The 19,792-nt window shown below is 32.9% G+C and overlaps 1 protein-coding gene across 7 annotated transcripts in view; it reads left to right on the forward strand.

The window, feature by feature from the left end:
* Window positions 1-3,517: 3,517 nt before the first annotated feature.
* Window positions 3,518-19,792, forward strand: part of LOC117923422 (myosin-1) — a 29,279-nt gene continuing 13,004 nt past the window's right edge. The window contains exons 1-16 of one of the 7 annotated variants that reach the window (XM_034841693.1): window positions 3,518-3,845; window positions 4,054-4,119; window positions 4,230-5,038; window positions 7,849-7,950; window positions 8,041-8,184; window positions 8,291-8,441; window positions 8,519-8,546; window positions 9,967-10,132; window positions 10,315-10,378; window positions 10,513-10,526; window positions 10,612-10,696; window positions 12,488-12,591; window positions 12,712-12,850; window positions 15,094-15,212; window positions 17,705-17,857; window positions 17,963-18,052. In XM_034841693.1, the coding sequence (XP_034697584.1) occupies window positions 4,595-5,038; window positions 7,849-7,950; window positions 8,041-8,184; window positions 8,291-8,441; window positions 8,519-8,546; window positions 9,967-10,132; window positions 10,315-10,378; window positions 10,513-10,526; window positions 10,612-10,696; window positions 12,488-12,591; window positions 12,712-12,850; window positions 15,094-15,212; window positions 17,705-17,857; window positions 17,963-18,052 (1,803 nt within the window). In that variant the 5' untranslated portion in view covers window positions 3,518-3,845; window positions 4,054-4,119; window positions 4,230-4,594. Of the gene's footprint in view, window positions 4,120-4,203; window positions 5,039-7,835; window positions 7,951-8,040; window positions 8,185-8,290; window positions 8,442-8,518; window positions 8,547-9,966; window positions 10,133-10,314; window positions 10,379-10,512; window positions 10,527-10,611; window positions 10,697-12,487; window positions 12,592-12,711; window positions 12,851-15,093; window positions 15,213-17,704; window positions 17,858-17,962; window positions 18,053-19,792 lie in introns of those variants that run through there. The other 6 variants (XM_034841696.1, XM_034841694.1, XM_034841692.1 and 3 more) reach the window with 6 other exon arrangements.

Consider the following 19,792-nt stretch of genomic DNA (forward strand, 5'->3'; position numbering starts at 1 on the left):
GTGAAAATATTAAATATAAACAGATTTTTATAATTTATTCTTATTATTTTGATTTTGTGTAATTAGTCAACACTTTTTAACATTTGAAAGAAAATATCTGGCTGACAAAAAATCCATGAATGAGGGCATCCACTTTATTGTGGCATGATTAAAGCATGAATGTGAAGAGACATGGCGTAAGTCCCGGTATCTAGGGGCCAATTTGTGGTCCTACTTTTTAATTTTGACTTGAACCTCACATTTCTTCCAGATATTTTTTTTCTTTTCCCTTTTGAAATATATGGTCACCTTCCCCAAATTTTTTGGTAAATATATCTACTCCCATAGGATTCAAATTTTATCGGATACTTGAGTGAAAATTAAAAGTAAGAATGATAGGAGAATGAAATTAACTATTTTTAATGAAGTGAATGAAATTAACTCTAAAAAAAATTAGGATTGTTTGTGATTGTTCAAATAAGAAATTGTTTAAAAAGATTGATTAAACTTAATTACTTAATTTTAAAGTTTTTTTTTAAATTAAAAATTAAAATTTATATTAAATTTTTTTACAAATGGGTATACATTAGGTGGTAAATTTCAAATTACTTTCATAATTATTATTTTATGGAAATATTTTATCAAAAAATCTCTAGGCACGCTTGTGACAAGGTAATGCATTTTTTTTTTTTATGGTATCCCTTTTTATAAGAAATTTAAATAGAAAATTATATTCTAAAAATGTTTTTTTAATAAATACCTAACATAAAATGAATTGACTTTTGATAGGTCAACAACATTTTTTAAATTCAATAAAAGCTTTTATATTAGTTTGGTTAATTTTGTTGAAAAAGGTTTTCAAATTTAAAAAAACTTGACATAGAAGTTTTTTTTAAAAAGTTTTTTTTTTTGTAATAAAAGTTCATTTTAAAACTTCTACAAGAAGATATTATCTAATAAGATTTTTATAATATCAATATTATGATGACTTTTTAATTTTCAACTTTTAAATAGAGAAGTGTTTGAATGAAATGGCCAAGCGATTTTCTAAAGTAATTTATTTGGAAAGGGTAGTGTGAATGAAATTTTTAAAATTTGGAAAAAAAAAAAAAGTGAATGTAAATTTTTTCCCAACCTTTTCAAATCTTACCTTTTTTTTTTAATGATTTTTAAAATCTTGTCAAAGCCCTAGCCTTGTTTGATAATTAATTTTTAAAACATTTTTTAAAACTATTTTTTGATATTTTGTAAAACAAAAATTTGTGTGAAAAATTGAAATATTTTTAAATATATTTTTACAATAATTTTAATATCTAAAGTTTTATTTTTAATAATTATACATGTTTGTATAATTATTTTTCAAAACAACTTTAAAAAAACAAGTAAAAACAATAAAAAAACAACTAAAAAAATGTTATTTGAAAACACTGTATTTTCTGTTCTAAAAAAACAAATTTTTTGTTGTTAAACGTGTTTTCTATTTTTTTTATTCTTAAAAGTATAAAATTATTCTTTATTAGACCCCTAATTTTTCTTTAGAAGAACTTTTAAGCATTAAGGAGGTGTTTGGTACAAAGAGGAGTGGAAATAGACATCTGATTCCTTCCCTCCCTCGGTCCCATATTTGGATAAATTTTGTGAAGATAATAATGAAATAAAAAATGATTCCAACAAAAATCAAATCACACTTATAAATGAAATTTCAATTCATTATAAGCATGTGATATTGTAATTCATTCATCTCATAAGAAAATATAAAATAGTTTAAAATTATTATTTTACCCTTAACATGACTTTTTTTTAGTCTTGTTATTTAGTAACAAAAAAACTCTTAAAATTTATAAATGAAAAAAATTATTTAAAATTGTGTAAGGTATTACTGTCAATTTATTTATTATTCTTATTCTTATTATTACAAAACATTAGAATATAAAACAAATAATCATTTAAATTTTAAATTCTTAAATTCATCCCAATATTATAAATGAAATTACCAAATCTATTCTCATTCACCAAAAAATAGGAATGAAAACAAAATATTCATTTTCATTATTTGTCCCGTGTATCAAACATCCCAAAAAACATGTCTAATCCTTCAATACCCACTTTTAGATGAATTTTAATTATACTAAATTGAATACTTATGTATTAAAATTTTTATTCATTTGATAAAAATTTTATATCTTGTATTATTGATTTTTCCAATGAAGATAAATGGATAAAGCCAATTGACAAATGGAATATTTTTTATTGGATAAACCTAATCAACAAATTAAATAATTCTTATTTCCACATATACATAAAAAATGAACAAATTATTGTTTGTTTTTAAGGCAAATTAATAATATTTTGAAAAGGTAATAATATTATTAAATTAGGTTAGGTTATTACAAGATTTTTTCTATTAAATAGAAAAGATTAAAAAAAAAAAATTAATTCCCTCCAAAAAGGCAAAAACCCACATCATTTATATCCCCTAAAGTTTCGGGCTCTCCTCCTTGAAAATTTATAAAGTCAAAATTTAAGAAATTAGTGAAGTAAAACATTTTATTTTAATGACAAAGATGACGTGGCACACTCCGAAGGATTTTGATTGGCTGGCCCAGGGAAGTTACTGCGGGACGCCATGCACCTGGTCCCAAACACCTATTCAAAAAGCAACGTTGATACGACACCGTTCAACGGTCGCCCATGGCCGGCTTTCCACAAAGGTTGCTAGTGATCTTCTCTCCTCCACGCGACTACATCTTAGACCTCATCCTGCCATCGGACGGTCGAGTTTTGAAATGGTCCAAACTGGTAACGTACGCTTGACTCCCTCCTCATTCTCGCTTCCCTCTCTTTGTCAAACCAAAAATTTAAAACAGTTTGGATTTTGAAATGACGGAATTGCCCCTGACGGTGAGTGGCTTCCTCAAAAGTCAAAATTTCGAAATAATGGGCTGTTGAAAATTGTTTTTTTTTTCAATAATATTTTAAAATGAATTTCAAAATAAATAATTCAAGAAATTTTATTAAAAAATTAATGCAAATTATTAATACAAGGTAAAATAAGCCTAAAGATCGTTTTATTTTTAATGCAAAATTATAAATAATTCTCAAAAATTAATTTTCATGAAGAATTCTTAAAATTGATTTATTTTTTTTTTATAAATCTAATATAAAAAATGGTTTTCTTAACTATTTGTGAATTCGTATTTTTACCATGTTTGGCTTTTTATTTGTAAAAATTGATTTTTTGAAAATTTAATTTTAGAATTGTCACTTATTTTTATAATACATTTGAATTTTAAATATAAATATTTTAAAATTATTTATTTATTTTGGAATTATTTTTGAAAATGGTGTGAATGGCAACCATCATCTCGTATTAATTGTTTTTAAAAAAAGGGGTATAATGGTCATCTGAATTCGAAATACTAAAACGTTTAAAAGGAATATTTGAAAATTTGGTAGGTATAGAAAGAAGAAAGATAATAACAGCCGCGAAGAATTTAATTCACAATATATTCGAAGGGAAAAAATATCCTTCTTTTTTTTATTCTGTGAAGGAGAGGGAAAAAGGAAAGCAAAAGCTGCTTCGTCTCCACACGCCTTGGATTTTCTATTTGATTTTCTCTCATTTTCTCATACACCAAACATCATAGCGACACCTCATCCCTCTCCACAAACATCTCTCCTTCCCAGGGTTTTAGCCCCATCTCAGACCCTACTCCACCGATATTCTATTTCGTTTTTTTCTCTTTTCCGCTTGGTTTTCTCTCATTTTCTCAGACTCCGAGCAAGCATCGTAGTGGCGGCTGGGAGGCTTCTTTCTTCTTCGTGAACCTCTCGTCATTTCTAGGGTTTTATCCGAATCTCACACCGTAAACATCATTTTTTCTGTTTGATTTTCTCTTCTTGAGATTTTCTGTTTGTTTTTTTTGGCATTTCCTCGGACGCTGGACGCCTTTGTGACGCCAGGCCAGCTTCTTTCTTCTTCTTAAACCTTTCGTCATGTCTAGGGTTTAAGCCGAATCTCGTACATTACACGTCGTTTTTCTGGTTGATTTTCTCTTCTTTTCCGTTTTCTAGGGCTTTTCCGGTGTAGATCGACCGGAGTTTCGAAGAATTTCTCTGAAAATCTCAAGTTTCGGAAAGGTAAAAGACTCTTTTTACTAAAGCATTGTTGCTTCAGGTTTAGTATTACGGATCGGATTTCGCGATAGATCGGTTGAAATTCAGTTTGTTTTGTGTTTTTCTATGTTAAGGGTAAGATCTGATAGTGGCAAAGTGATTTATTGAGTAATTTCGGGTCAGAAGATTTTCCTGCCGTTTCGACATCATTGTTTTTGGATCAGTATAGTGCTTAAGTTTTGAAGTGTTTGGTGTATTTTGTCCGAATCAATTTGGATTGGAGTTGTATTTTTTAGGAGATGTTTGATGATTGCAACGGTTTTTGATGTTGAAGTACTTAATAGTGACTGAAGACTGAAGAGCACTAGAGTCTGCATCGAAAATTATGGTCCCCGCCAATAGGCTAAGCTGATAAGCTGCCTTGTGGGGCCTTGTTAAAGCTTGATAAACCTTTTGGAGGAGAAAAGCAAGGCTTTTTGATCTAAATCTTTGATCATAAATGGCATCATCCAAGACTAGTTCGCCAGGATCCCAAAACTCTTCAGAGAAAATGCCGAAGAGCTTTGCCTCAGAGTCACGGTCTCCACCTTCCCTCCAGTCCATCAAATCACTGCCTGTTGGTTTTAGGTTTACAGGTTCACCTACTTCTGGTGTCTCTGGACAATCTGATGATGTAAATACAGAAAATAGTAATGTGATCTGTGACAGTATTCCTGAAAATGGTGATTTAAGTGGTGAGGTGGTTGGGGCAATTGAGGATGGTGCTGGAGAGATGGACCAGGCTAGTGATGATACACCCTATGATAGGAAAACCATAGCCATTGATGAAAGACCTTCGGTGGGTGATGAAGACTTGGGTTTTGTGGCTCCTCATTTGCGTTCAGTGGCACCATCTCGATCTGAATTCAGGTGGGCCGATACCACATCCTATGCTGCAAAAAAGGTATTTGGTCTCCGGTTTAATTTTACTCTGCTGTAATGTCAATAATTTCTTCTTATTGCTTTAAACTTTCATAGAAGAGTCCGTTATATTTCTTGTTTGACTGATTCAGTATCTGCATTTTTCTTGCCTTTTTCATTTGTTTATGACATATGTTCACCGTATTATATTAAACAATCAGTTGTATCTTATTCAAGTTTGTATTTGGGCACTTGTTCCCTTTCCTTTTATCTATTTGAGCTGTAATGCCTGTGAGAATTGCATTTTGGCATTGTCACAAGGGGGAATAAATGAAGTAGCATATGAAAACATAATGTATTTTTTCAGCTTGCTGCATATGTGACTCAAAGTAGTAGGCTTTTTGTGCATTAACACTTGTTGGCATTCTATGGGAAGCCCATATCTGCTTTAATAAGCAATCCATTGACGCAAGAAATACTAGAAGTGGTTAATTTGGTATTAAGAATGGTCTATACTTATATTTTTGCAAAGCAAGTGGAAAACTACCCATAAACTTTGGTGTAAGTTTCTTAGATTCTTTGCATGCATGGTCTAATGCCATTTGATTCATAGCAAACAAAATGATGTATGACTTTTAATATTTTGTGTGGAAAGAATTTGGTTTTATGTTTGTAATAGCTGTATTGATGATGCTCTAGCAAATAATAGAATGTGTTCCCCCCAAGTTAACTAATTCTGAGAGGGGCTATTGCATATGCAAACTGATGTGGTCAAGTGTGCTTTCAAGGGATATTAAACATGATTTTGGGAGGGATTAGTTTTTTTTTGTAATGTGTTTGTGTTGTACTTACAGTCTTACAATATTCTTGGTGTTTGACACATGTGCTTGTTGTCTGGAATAACTTGAGAGAAGATGAGCTGCAATAGGTGGCAGAGCCTAAAGTATGTCAGTCACCTGTAACTGTGTGTAATCTGTCATGACAGTTTTAAAATAGGCTTGTAATCCTTTCCACAGAACCCTTGGAAAGTTATGCTTAATGGTTGTAGATGTTTCTCTTTTTCCTTGCAATTTCGATATTGCAAAGAGGCATGAGAGGAGCCATATAGGGGATGTACGATCTCTTCTTTTCTGCCCAAGCAAGATTTGTTCTTTCTCTTGCTATTTATTGCCAATGATATGTGACCACTTTCAATGTCATACAGGTTATATCAACTCATTTTCACTGAACATGGACCATTAGTATTGAGTATTGCCTTGATCAGGCTTATAAACTGATTTTAAGATATCTACCTCAAGATATTATATAGATATATTAAGAGAACTTCATATCTGTTTTATTTGAATAAACTGGTGCCTATTTCTGTGAATTTTCTTTTCATGGAATGGAAGGTTTGAACATGAAAATATACCACTGCCAAGAATATTATATGGAGGAAAATAACACAGTGGAAAACAACCTCGATAACATCCTTAAAACATGGGAATTGTGGACACGGGAAGTCATCATTGCAATTAAATGATTCTATAGAAGTTTGCATATGTTTTTCTTGAGTTCTATAAGATCTTTCGATATAAGGTACTTATCAAGTTTTCTTGATATCTCTATTGGATCCCCTAACTTCTTGCCTCCACTGGCATCATAATATTGTCATATGTAGATCTTTGCTCAAACCTTGGGTTTAAAGTTTAGTGAAAATCCTCCACTGAATGTATATATCTTAGTGAGTGAAGGCAAGTAAACATTGAATGTGGAAAAGTCCTCTACCCTAACAAAATTTGACAACATCTCTTAAATGTTTACAAGTTAATTTCTTTTAAATTTTGAAGTTTGAGGAACTTTTTCATGATGGCTAGGATGTCACATTCTATGCAAGCATGGCATTCATTATATAGTGAGAATTTCTCTAACTGTATACATATTTAGAGATTGAACATCATTAGGACATAGCTTTACAAACTAAGACATTTTGGTTGAAAAATTTGAATGGTTTACCTTACATCTCATGATTGTGACAATGTTAAAATGACATTCACAAATGCCATAGCCTAAGAATTGAATAATAGCAGTCCTATTCTGCTGAATTTGACAATGTATGAATTTTACAACTGGAGCTGCATTACCTTTTCTCTTTCCTTTGATCCTAGGTGCCATCAGTTCTTGTATTATATGCATTGTTGCCATTAACACATAAGATTCAAGTGCTTTGGGAAGGGATAAATTCATAAAAAATATTCATTTTAATTTTTTTATTTTTTTTATTTCTATATACCTCTGTCTTTTTAGGCTCTTCAAATTTTACTTCACCTCACCTAGTTCAATCCTGTCTGCCAGTGTGCCTTGTGCTTCTTCATGGGGAGTTGTTATTTGTACTCCTGACCTTTAGGATAACATCCTTTTGATACCAAGTTAGAGCTCCATGATTTGTGATTTTTGTTATGGTATTGCTTCCAGAGTCATTTCTTTTGACATACCCCATCTGGTAGCAGCATGTTTTGATGGACTTCATACCCCTAATTTTTTTCTTGTTCTTTCTTTTGATGAGTTTGAAAGTTCTGCCCATGGTTTTTCATTTGAAGCAGAATTTTATTAATAGTTGGAAATTCACCATTAGAGATAAGTTTTGTACTTGCACTGTTCAGTGTACACATATGCTTCTCTTCTGCTGCTAATGGCACTTTCTTGCAGTTATTGGCATATGAGATGTAAATTGTAGCAGTGGCTTAGATACTTTTAACTCATGACTTTTATGCCTTTTCCAAATTATAGAAAAGTGATGATGGTTTTAATTGAAATGACTAAGACACTATCTATTGATTTTATTACCTACTTGTTAAAAGTTTATTGTTTCAGAAGCTTCAATCTTGGTTTCTACTTCCAAATGGAAACTGGGAGCTGGGCAAGATATTGTCTACTTCAGGGACTGAGACTGTTATTTCACTGCCTGAGGGAAAAGTAAGTAAACTAATGCAAACTTGGATGATTGATTGTATGTCAATGAATCTGTTGTTTACCTTTTTATTTTGCACTGGTTTTCAATTTTAGGTTTTAAAGGTGAATGCTGACAGCCTGTTACCTGCAAACCCCGATATACTTGACGGTGTAGATGACCTTATGCAACTTAGTTACTTAAATGAGCCATCGGTGTTGTACAATCTTCAACATAGATACAATCAAGATATGATTTATGTAAGTGTTTATTTTTCTTCTAAACATATTTTTTAATTTGCTTCTGAAATGTGCCAGTTTCTCTAATGTTTTTATTGGTGGTGTGCCTCTTATATGCTTGTTGTAGACCAAAGCAGGACCAGTTCTGGTTGCCATCAATCCCTTTAAGGAAGTTCCGTTGTATGGAAATGATTATATTGATGCGTATAAGCGTAAATCAATTGAGAGCCCACATGTCTATGCCATCACTGACACAGCCATCCGTGAAATGATACGAGGTTGTTTAAGTTTTTGTTAATGAGATTGAGTTTCTAGCGTTCTAAACTCTTATTCTGCTTATTTTTTTTTCTTCCAGATGAAGTAAATCAATCTATTATTATCAGGTTAGTATATTATTGCTGACTTGAGCTAATTTTGTTTCCTGTTCTCCATTCTTGTTCTGCTTCATTCTGTTCACAAAATTTCCATAAATAATGTCAGCCTTTGAATTATCTTCCTATTTGTCTCGAGCTTGCAATTTCTGGTGGGGAGAATGTTTACTTTAAAATCAATGGGTGTTTTCTGATATTGTTCTCTCAAATACTTACACTAATTTGGTCTTTGGCCCACCCAGTTATCTTTTGTTTTTCATAGGCCTGTTGCCCATCAAGTTATTGAGAAGGCATGTTTCTAAACAGTTGGATACTGGAGTGCTGATGAGAAAATTGATTTTTATATTTGAGTTTCCAAATAATTATTTTTTCTCAAAACAACTGAGAACTGTTCTCAAATACTGTTTTTTTTTTTTTTTTTTTTTTTTTTTGACAATTGTTTTTTTTGAAAACATTTCCAAATAGACCCTTAGATTTTTTTTTCTCTCTCATAGTAATCTGCTATACTTTTGGATATGTTTGAATGTTAAATTTTTTATAGGCTGTTATCATTGCTGCCAATATGAGTATCTTATATTTAGAATCTTGGCAAGAGGTGCTAACTAGTGATTATGTGTTTTAAGCAAGTTAGTAGTTGAAAACTATCATATGTTTATATTCACATATGAGTTAAAATGCATTGGAGTTGCTTTGTACTACAAGAGCAATGGTAATGAGGATACTAGTGGTTAAAATTCTTGAAAATAAACTGTACTTTGTTGCAATTTGTGAATGCTTGCTGAAAGCTGCCATTATGTCATGCAATTGATACTGCATTTTTGACCTTATAAATTTCTTGGCAATAAAGGCACAATTGGTCCTGAAATTGACAGTTACTAGGGATAGTGGCTGATTCTGTACAATTTTTCTTTGTAACAACGACCAATATTGAAGAATTATAGATTGTTTAGGAATCTGCTGTAAACCGCCTTTATGTCATGCAATTGATACTGTATGTTTGACATTATAATTTTCTTCATAATATAGGCGCAATATCACCTGAACTTGACATTTACTATGGATAGTGGCTGATTCTGTAAAGTTTTTCTTTGTAACAACAACCAATCTTGAAGGATTCTAGATTGTTTATCAATATTGATCATCTCTCCCTAAAGATTAGTTGAACTTCCGCTTGGTTTATTACTATTCTGAAATAAGAATCTCCTTTGTCATATTTCATATAATTCTTAAAATATAACGTAAAATCATGTAGAGCATGAAGACATATGGTTGATTGGGAGTTACTCCAGTAAGTGCTGATAAAAACTATAAAGATAGATATTTATTTTCTGTCTTAAAGTCGGGTTATATCAAGTTGAGAACCCTGAATTGGTTAGTAAAACTATTGTATTGAATCCTTGATAAATCTAAATCAATTCTTTTGTTCTTCCAGTGGTGAAAGTGGAGCAGGGAAAACTGAGACAGCAAAGATAGCAATGCAATATTTGGCTGCCCTTGGTGGCGGTAGCGGAATAGAATATGAGATATTGAAAACAAATCCTATCTTGGAGGCCTTTGGTAATGCAAAAACATCCAGAAATGACAACTCAAGTCGCTTTGTAAGCTACATTTTCTTTTTCAATAGCCTGATTTATCCTTATGTTAATAGTTCTATGTTGAAGATTGGCACCAGCAATTCTTTTCAGAATTAAAGTTTTGTGTTTTAGGCTTTTCCCCAGTGGTAGTATTTTTTTTTTGATAGGAAGTGGTAGTATTAGTAATCTAAGTGAACATTTTGCAGGGAAAGCTGATTGAGATTCACTTTAGTGAAACTGGGAAAATATCGGGTGCGAAGATTCAAACCTGTAAGGTTTCCTTGTATTATTGAGGTCCCACTATGAAATCCTATTTACTATTTTTCTTTTTGTAGAACTAAAGCTGACTTCAGTTTTTTGATTGTGTTGTTTTTCCTGTCAAAATGGATCATAATTCTATACAGTTTTACTTGAAAAGGTAATTCTTTCTTTACCTGTATCTATTGTTTGGTCTGTTTGATTTTCTCATAATGGGTTGTTAATTGTGTCTCTTTTATGAACAGTCTAGAGTGGTCCAATGTGCAGAAGGAGAGAGGTCATATCATATATTTTATCAACTCTGTGCTGGAGCTCCACCAGCTCTTAGAGGTTCTCATTTTTTTTTCCTTTTTTTATTCATTTTTATGTTGTTTTTCTTCTATATCATGGAAAGTCATAGAAACATCTAATAACTGAATAAGGGAGTTGAAGATAATATGCTCAATTATTAATTTTTTTTAATAAAAAACTAATTAGTCATTGATATCAATTTTAGATACAATGGAAGGATGAGAAATCCTTCCAAAATACTGAGGTAACAAGAGCAACAAAATAATTATACTAAGTACAAGACAAGAACATATACAAAATGTGCAACAATATACAATCTCTAGGGGTTAAAAATCTCCTACTAAATAAACTATCCACTTAGCTCCGTGTTTAGTTAAATGATCAACAATCTTGTTTGTTGAATGAGGGGACCAAGAGAAGGAACAATCCAAGATTTGAAGGAGCCACATATTATATCTCGAAGGACCTCTCCCCAACTCAGCCATCGATGAGATCACCATACAATGTCTCCCTCCACCAAAAAATTAGAAAGATCCAAAGCATTGGCTTGCAAAAGAGCTAAGATCTTTGTCTTAATTGCCGTTGCTATTCCTGCCAATTTAGAGAAAGCTCTCAGCGCTGTATCATTGTGATCCCTATTCAGATCTCCAATTCTCAATTGGCTTAGGTTATCTAGAGCATATCCATAAAGTTTAAGTTAATCAACCCCAATGGAGGTGGAGAGTCCATAGCGAGAGCATCTTACAACTCTTTGACTTGCAAACCATATTCTGATTGAATTCTGACTTAATTCAAAGCAGTGCCCTCAAAAGTTGAAGAAAAGAAGCCCAAAATCTATCATACTCTTGGGTGAAATCCAATCTATCCTGGCATTGCCAAATAGCTTATTCCATAGGCTCAAAATCATTGGGTAATGCAAAGCCCATTGAGGCTTAGCTTGAGTCCCAATATGATCAAAAAAAGAAAACTGAAAAAAAAAAAAATACCTATCACAAGAAAAGTCATTTGGCAATGCAAGAAATAAATGATCAATTGGCTAAAGTTTTGTATGTGGAGACTGATGCCAAAACACCAATCTTGTAGTTTTGCATGTTGCACTAAAATTCATGTTTTTTTTTCTTTCTGTTTGTATAATCCCTTTCATTATTTAATGTTGTGGTGTGCTGGGTTGATAGTTGATACTGCTGGTGGTTGGGGCAGAGTGGGTAATGTGCCAATTAGTTGGGTTACTGCATGTGAGTTCTGTCATTATCTAGGCAACACTCTAATTCCTCCCACTTGATAGAGCATCTCCTTGATAAGAAATTCAACAGAAATGTGGCTATCAACATTCTCTTAATCCATATAAAATTTGTTATTTGCATCCAAGTAGAAGAAGTTATATTGAAGGCTCGATTTTGTTTTGCTCCAAAATTTCTTTTCATACAAAGAGCACAAGGAAATTTTTATCTCTGTAGTTCCCATTATTTGGAACTTAAAGTCACTCCCCTGCAGGAAAAACTTCATATCAACATTGTACATGTGGAGCTTCCATCCTTCACTGTAAAAAAGAATGCATGCTTTGAGATGATCTTTTTTAATAACTATAGCATGTCGTATCATCAATTTCTAGACATTTAATTTTTCCATCCTATATGCAATAGAAAGGAAATCTCACATTTGTACTGGATACAAACACAGCAGTCATATAAACTTTTGCCATGTTAGTTGTCTTGAGATAATCTCCTATTGGAATTGAATTTATTTTTATATTCTCATGTTATGTTTTGCTTGTCATAATACATTCCTTGTCCATATTTTCATTTTAATTTTATATCTTTTGAAACACAGAGAAATTGGATTTGAAGAGTGCATATGAGTATAAGTATTTGAAGCAGAGCAATTGCTATTCAATTACTGGGGTTGATGATGCTGAGCAATTTCGCATTGTTGTGGTATTTTTTCCCTTCTTGATGACTAAACCCAATATTAATCATTTTTGTACCTATTTTCTTCTCTATGATATGGATAAAGGGTGGTGATGTGTGCATGTACTTGATTTTAAATTTTTTCAGGAAGCTTTGGATATTGTTCATGTCAGCAAAGAGGACCAAGAGAGTGTATTTGCCATGCTTGCTGCAGTTTTGTGGATGGGAAATGTCTCGTTTACTGTGACTGATAATGAAAACCATGTTGAAGCTGTGGCAGATGAAGGTATCAATCTTCTAGAGGTTAAATGAATCATCCAATAATGATGGAAGTTATCCCATTTTTAGGTGTTAATGTTCATTATTTGCCCTTTTGTGTTTGCAAGCCATTCATGCTGGTTTGAAAGTAGTAACTAAAAGGACCACTTCCAGTATAATAACTAAGATAACAATCTGATATAACTGAAAAAAGCCAACTTCACAAGTGTGTCAAAGATGCATGGTACTTCTTATAGTTGTTAGATTGTTTGTTTGTTTTACACTTGGCAGCATTTCTTACTTTCTATGCAAAATATAATCATAGATTGAACAGTTTGAGGTCATTGATCACTCTGAACTTTTGCGTTTAAGTCTATGGACAGATGATTCAATTGTCTCAATAATGTTTTTCTGAGTGATCTGGTTGATCTTCTATATCTGGTGTAGAAATAGATGCAGTTTTGCTTCCAGTGTTTCTAAATGTGTGCCATCATTTTTGGTTCTTTCATTCTGTTTTCTAAATTTTTTGATCTAAATTGTGATCATTCTCTGGCTCAAAGCTAAAACCCATCTTATGTTACTGGCATGTGATTTTTATTATAATCTTTTTAATTTTAATTTATAATTTTTTATCTTCTGCTATTACATTATATCAAATGGGGTGCAGAATTAGGATGGTGTTCTAATACTTTATGTCTACTGAGTGATGATGGAGGTCTATTGATTCAGCCTTTGTAACTGATAATATGGCAGAACCAGAAACATCACTAGTAATGGTGGGCTTTATGAATTGAAATGTGATCCCTGAAGGTTTGAGATTATTTATGACTGCTACCAATTTGCAAAATGGAAAATACTGAAGATAAGGAAGCCTTGGAAAAATGCCTTCGCACCTGATTGATTGATTATTAATGAACTGCTGTCTGATAAAACTTCGGAGAATTGGTGATGGACCAAAAATGATTTGGAGTCTCTTATATTTTTTGTTTATTGATGAAACATTACTAAAAAAGAGAAAGAAAGGATACACACTAAAGATGTGGGGAGGAAATCTGAGTATATAGAAGTTTGTGGTAATTAGTAACTGCTATGAAGTATTGGAAAGCTGATGGTGTTCCCGATAAGCAGTTTCATCCCTTTGCTATGGGTTATGGAAGAGAATCTTGAAAGGTGGTGTACTATCATCTGCTTCAGGAAAATGGGTTGAAGTTTTGGGGATCAACTGGATTCTATATAAGGATCATTAATAAGTAATGAGTTAGAGAGGGACTATCTTTGGCAATGACTACATGCCACTGATCAAGTTTATGGAAGAATATATTTTATTTAGGGAAAATCTAGAACTTAGCATGCTATAATGATGGGGTGAGGCTTTGGTTGTGCCTTTGCTGCATTTGAACTCCTCTGGAAGTTTTTTCCACTCTGTTATGTGATTGCATTGAAATAAAATACTTCAGTTGAAGACTTGTCTTGAGTTGTAATATATCGAATGTGGTGTATTTGTGGTTCTCTAAATCCTGCCATGTCAACTAGATTGGGAGAAATAGCTGCTAATTCATCTGATGAGCTTTCTCCTGTCAATTCTCTATTTAGTTCATATCAGACAGAGACTATGTACTGTGCAGTTAAAGTCATCTGGACATCTGAAGTTCTAACAATGGCATCTTTTGGTGATGGTTGTCTTCACTGGGGAAAATTTTCAACTCCAAATCAATGTGGTTGCTAACTTGCAATAGATAGCTAGTTTCTGGTTCATAGACATTTTTTTTGCACAGAAAATTGAAGATATATCAATCAATTGTCTGTATGCTGGGTTTTCCTATCATCAATCCTTTATACGTTGATCTGTTGGTGGGTTAAAGCAAGATGCTGAAAAGGGATACATCTTGTTTCCAGTTAATATTTTAAAAATTTTGGATAGTTTGAAATGAAAGAATTTGTGGATTTTAACAAAAACTGAGAGCTCTGGATGCAGCTCTCAAAAGTGCTGATAAGATTTCATCATGGTCGTGAGTAATTGAGACTTTTGGGCTCAAAATTTTTCCTTCTGGAGCAATTGTTTTTCCATTTACTTCTTGCTTTCTTTTCTATCCTTCCTTTTTGATGATAATGCTAATATATGTCATCTAATTGCATTTTACCCATTCACATGATATGTTACAGTGTACTTTTGAAATATAAAACAATCTATTATTTTGTTAATTTCATTTTTATATTTATCTTTTCTTGAACTCTGGATGATATCCTTTAAGTTACATTATCAATTTTCAGGTCTGACCAATGTTGCTAAGTTGATTGGATGTGATGTTGGGGATCTAAAGCAAGCTTTATCTACTCGCAAGATGAGAGTTGGAAATGATAATATTATTCAAAAGCTAACTCTATCGCAGGTAAAGATTGATTTTATGAAGAAACCTGGTTTCCATATTTTAGATTGTAAATAATCTCTAAAACAAAAAAATATGGCGGACCAAATCTGTCTGTTGAGCCTTCACATTATGCATCCTTCTTTTTGATATACTTCCACTCCATATTTTATGTGATTGAATTATTTTAATAATTAGTTTAAGAAACTTATTCTTTATTTAAAGATTGCATGAAATTGATTGTCCAATAACCTTATGAGGCTGATCATAAAGGTATTAGGTGAACATCATTTGTTGGATCCAATTTCAAATTATTTATGTGATATGAGATAATATTGGAGCATGATTCTCAAATTATTTAGTAAGCCAATACTGAATGGAGCTTGAGAGCTTGTATTATTTGGTAGCCCTGACCCTTGAGTCTGTCTTTAAGGCAAAACTCTTCAGCTGTTAAGATCACCATTTGAGGGTTAACCTCTGAGTGTATGCTTTCATGTCTCTTAACTTGCATCACTTAGGCTTATGTCAAATATTGTACCCAATATAAAGACAGTTGTACCAAGTTGTTTTGTTCAATTCCTAGAGAGAGGAAGGTCCATTAGGTTCCATGCTACATGGATACGTGCAAGTACCTTTGTCAGACAAAAACATAACATTTGAAAAGGCATGGACTGAATCTTAGACATGCGTAGTATCCATTACATGTTTAGGTATGTTGTATTGATGAAGACATGATTCATGGGTGCCAATAAAAGTAGGATTCTTTGTATAGGAAGCAGCTTGGGAGAGAATTTTGATTTTAGATCGTTAAAGAAAAGGATGAACTTTGATTGATAGATGCAATATTTGTAAAGTAGAGGAGGAATCAGTTGATCATGTCTTTCTTCATTGTGCTGAAATGAGAATATTGTGGAACTTATTATTCTCATTGTGATGAACTTGGTTTTACTGTGGTGGAGGCTGGTGGTAGCTGTATACTTTTTTTATACCTTGGGCTGCTTTTTTGGCAGCCCTTTCTAATATATTTCCCTATTTATCTATCAAAAAAAAAAGAAAAGAAAAAATTCTCATTGTTTAAAATTGAGTGGGTGATGCCTGCTACTGTTGGAGAAATGTTATTAAGTTGATGAGACTTTTGGGGGGAAGAGGCGCATGAAGGTGTGAAGAGCAGCTCTTTATGCATATTCTAGACCATTTGGAAGGAGAGAAATTGTAGAGATTTTGTCAATGAAGAACAATTGGATCAAGCTCTCAATAACTCTTTCATGTGCTCTTCTTGGCTTTAGGTTAGAAAGTCTTTAGAAAGGTGTCTCTATGTCCATTTTAGATTTTGTTGATTGGTTGAGGTATTGTTGATGTGAGAGAGTTGTTTTTTGTTAATCTCTACATCTGTTTGCCAATTTGGCACCTTTGTATACTCCCTATGTATTTTGTTGAACCCTTGTTTGATTAGGTGCTGTTAATAATATTATACTTCTGCCTATTAAAAAAAGTGATGACTCTGTTTGTGGCACTTAGGGTATTTCCTTAATTTGTTTGTCATTTACACGAATTTTCAAAACGAGTTAAGTATCCATGTTGATCATGTTTTACATAGATAATATGTATTACCTGAAGGTTTTGGAAAAGGGAGTGTGGACTTCCATTTCAGCTGTATACTTATTTGACATCCAGACACATGTTTGGATGTGATACATGTACCTAATCCTTATAGACATAGATTAAATGTTGGCAAAAACTTACGTCAAAAGCGTTTAAAAATAAACATGGATTCCTAATCTTCACATTTCACATTTCACATTTCTCATTTCAATAGTGGAGTATGAGGCTTATGCTCCAGAACTGAGGCTTATGCTTTTCAGGAGTTGGGTTCTATCTACATCAGAAATAGGATTTGCTTACAGGTTTGATAAAAAATGTTGGGGATGGCTTCTTTGTATGTATTCTGGTGTACGTGTGGAAAGAGATGAATACAAAATGCTGCTTCCTCAAAACATTTTTATTCAATGGAATGGAAAGGAGGAGCTTTGTGTCACAAACTTAGGCCTTTCCCATTTGAGCTGGTTGTGACAGTAGTCATCATATTTAGCTTTCATTGATTGTTTGAGGATGAGTAAGCTGTGTTTGCTTTTTGTATTTATTCTTCTCTTTTTGGTGCCTCATGGTGGGATTTTTATATTTTTGCATATTTGGGTTATGCCTCCATTTATGTTAGGCGCTTCTTTATATAATATTTTAATTTGCTTATCCAGAGAGAGAGAAAGAGAGAGAGAGAGAGAGAGAGAGAGAGAGAGAGAGAGAGAGAGAGAGAGAGAGAGAGAGAAGGATTCTAAAATTCTTCTTTGGATCCTAATCCTGCCAATCTTGCACTGCAGTTAATTTTAGTTCATAAAAATTTTAAGTTTTCTTTCCGTGTGTCTAATTTTTGAATTTGGAGTAACTTGGATAAAATTCCACGGATATTTGTAAGATATTTTCCCCTATGATTATTATCAAATTTTGTTTTCGTCTTCCAGGCCATTGACACAAGAGATGCTTTGGCGAAATCAATTTATGCTTGTTTATTTGACTGGCTGGTAGAACAAATCAACAAGTCACTTGCTGTAGGAAAACGGCGTACTGGCAGATCCATTAGCATTCTTGATATCTATGGATTTGAATCATTCGATGTATGATATTATTTAGTTTCTGCTGTAAATAATTTTTCATTCCCCCCATTCCCCATTGTCCCCCTAAATTTATAAATATTCATGTTACATATTCTGTTTTTCCAGAGAAATAGCTTTGAGCAGTTCTGCATAAATTATGCAAATGAGAGGTTGCAGCAGCACTTTAACCGTCATTTATTCAAGTTAGAGCAAGAGGTAACTGTCCAATATTCCTTCTCTTATCAATATAAACAAATATAGTGATATAAACTCACATATAACAAATTCTAGATGATCCGATTACTTCAGTTCTGAATAGAAAGTTGATAAGTTATTTAAATTTTATGCATGGGTAGAAGGTAATTTGGCTTGGCTGAGAACCAAGGGTACACAAAGAACCCAATCCATGTATTCCAGACCAACCCAAATGAACCTCTTAACCAAGTTATTTATGATTAATCAGGTTTCTATTCAAATAATCTTTTGGGATGGCCCTATAGAGTAAACAAAAATAGCATAAGCTCTATAATTAAATTCCTGTTGTAGGACCAAATGGCTGATGTATCTCCATGAGAAACCTTGGTGTTTCTATTAAACCACTTCATGAGCCTGAACCCACTAAAAAATGTAAACAAAGCAACTTATTGATGGTTGCCAAAGAATTATAAGGGAAAAGATTTTATAGCATTTACCATAAAGTAATGACCTTATACCAGCCCTAAAGCTGACACTGTTGGAGCCATGACAAGTATTAAACATAAGATATGGTAAGCAAGAAAATTCTAACATCACTGCTGGACAGTTATAAGCAAAAACAATCAGGAAATTTTTAGTAAGCATACAACTTGCATCTGTTCTTGAAGAAATTTCAACCATCCTGCTTCAAAATACTCTTAAGACTAAAATATGTGTGAATGATCAAATCTTTTACATCCTAATGCCCATCTTACTTCATCTATGCAATCCTTGCATAGGAGTGAATTTTCTTCTATATCAGCTGAAATACAAATAAGGATAACTAATGATGAGTAGTCTGATGTTTGGGTAAGAGGAGTTAAGAACTAATTATTAATTATTAAAGAGAACTTGTCGGTCTCGAAACTTCAGAATTGATGAATAACTGATTCATGCCTAATTGGTGTCTCAGCTGATGTATGTCCAGCTGGTGCTCCTTGGTGGCAGGTGTAATCAACAAAATTTTTAACCTATAACACCATGAACTAGGGTAGCAAATACAAAGCTACTATAGTATAGTGGCTCTAGGATCGTTCCACTGGGAAGGGTACTCAAGTTGAAAATGATACCAATTCAAAGTGAATTGGTGTTGTTTCATTTCAAGGTTAGCTTAAGAAATAAAACACAAACTTTAGTTGAAAAAGGTATGGACTTAAATTAACAACACAACAAGTGATGAAAATAACTTAAGAAGAAAAGCATTCCTTGGAGATTCAGGTATACAGGGGAGGTTCCTCATGCAAAAGCATAGCTCCGGTCACTTGGTTCAATTCCTCACATTAGAGAATTAACATAAAGTCAATTCTCTAATAGGTGCTGCATAAATGCATCCCTCAATTGGATTTCAACTTTAATTCTCTCACTGATACAACTTGCAATGGTTTGAGCCTCTCACTAGCCTTTACCATTCAAGGTGATCTTTAACCTTGGATTACCCGTCAAAAGCTCGCAAGAGGTAACTAATGGATGTCTCCTAAGAGTCCAAAAGCTTACCAAGTGTTGGCTATTCTAGAAAATCCTACCTTCAAGTCACCTACCAAAGGCTCGCAAGGGGTAAACTAGTGCATCTCCACGGTTAGAGATCACTTGCCTTACCAAGTGTTGGCCCAGGTGACTCCAAGGTGTTTTAAGTTAACTAAAAACATTAGAAACCATTCACGAGACACACTTACTCTTCATTCATAGCTGAAACCACAAAGCTTCTGATTGAAGCACTTGGAA

Source organism: Vitis riparia, chromosome 10 (assembly GCF_004353265.1).
Source record: "Vitis riparia cultivar Riparia Gloire de Montpellier isolate 1030 chromosome 10, EGFV_Vit.rip_1.0, whole genome shotgun sequence".
NCBI classification, from domain to species: Eukaryota; Viridiplantae; Streptophyta; class Magnoliopsida; order Vitales; family Vitaceae; genus Vitis; species Vitis riparia.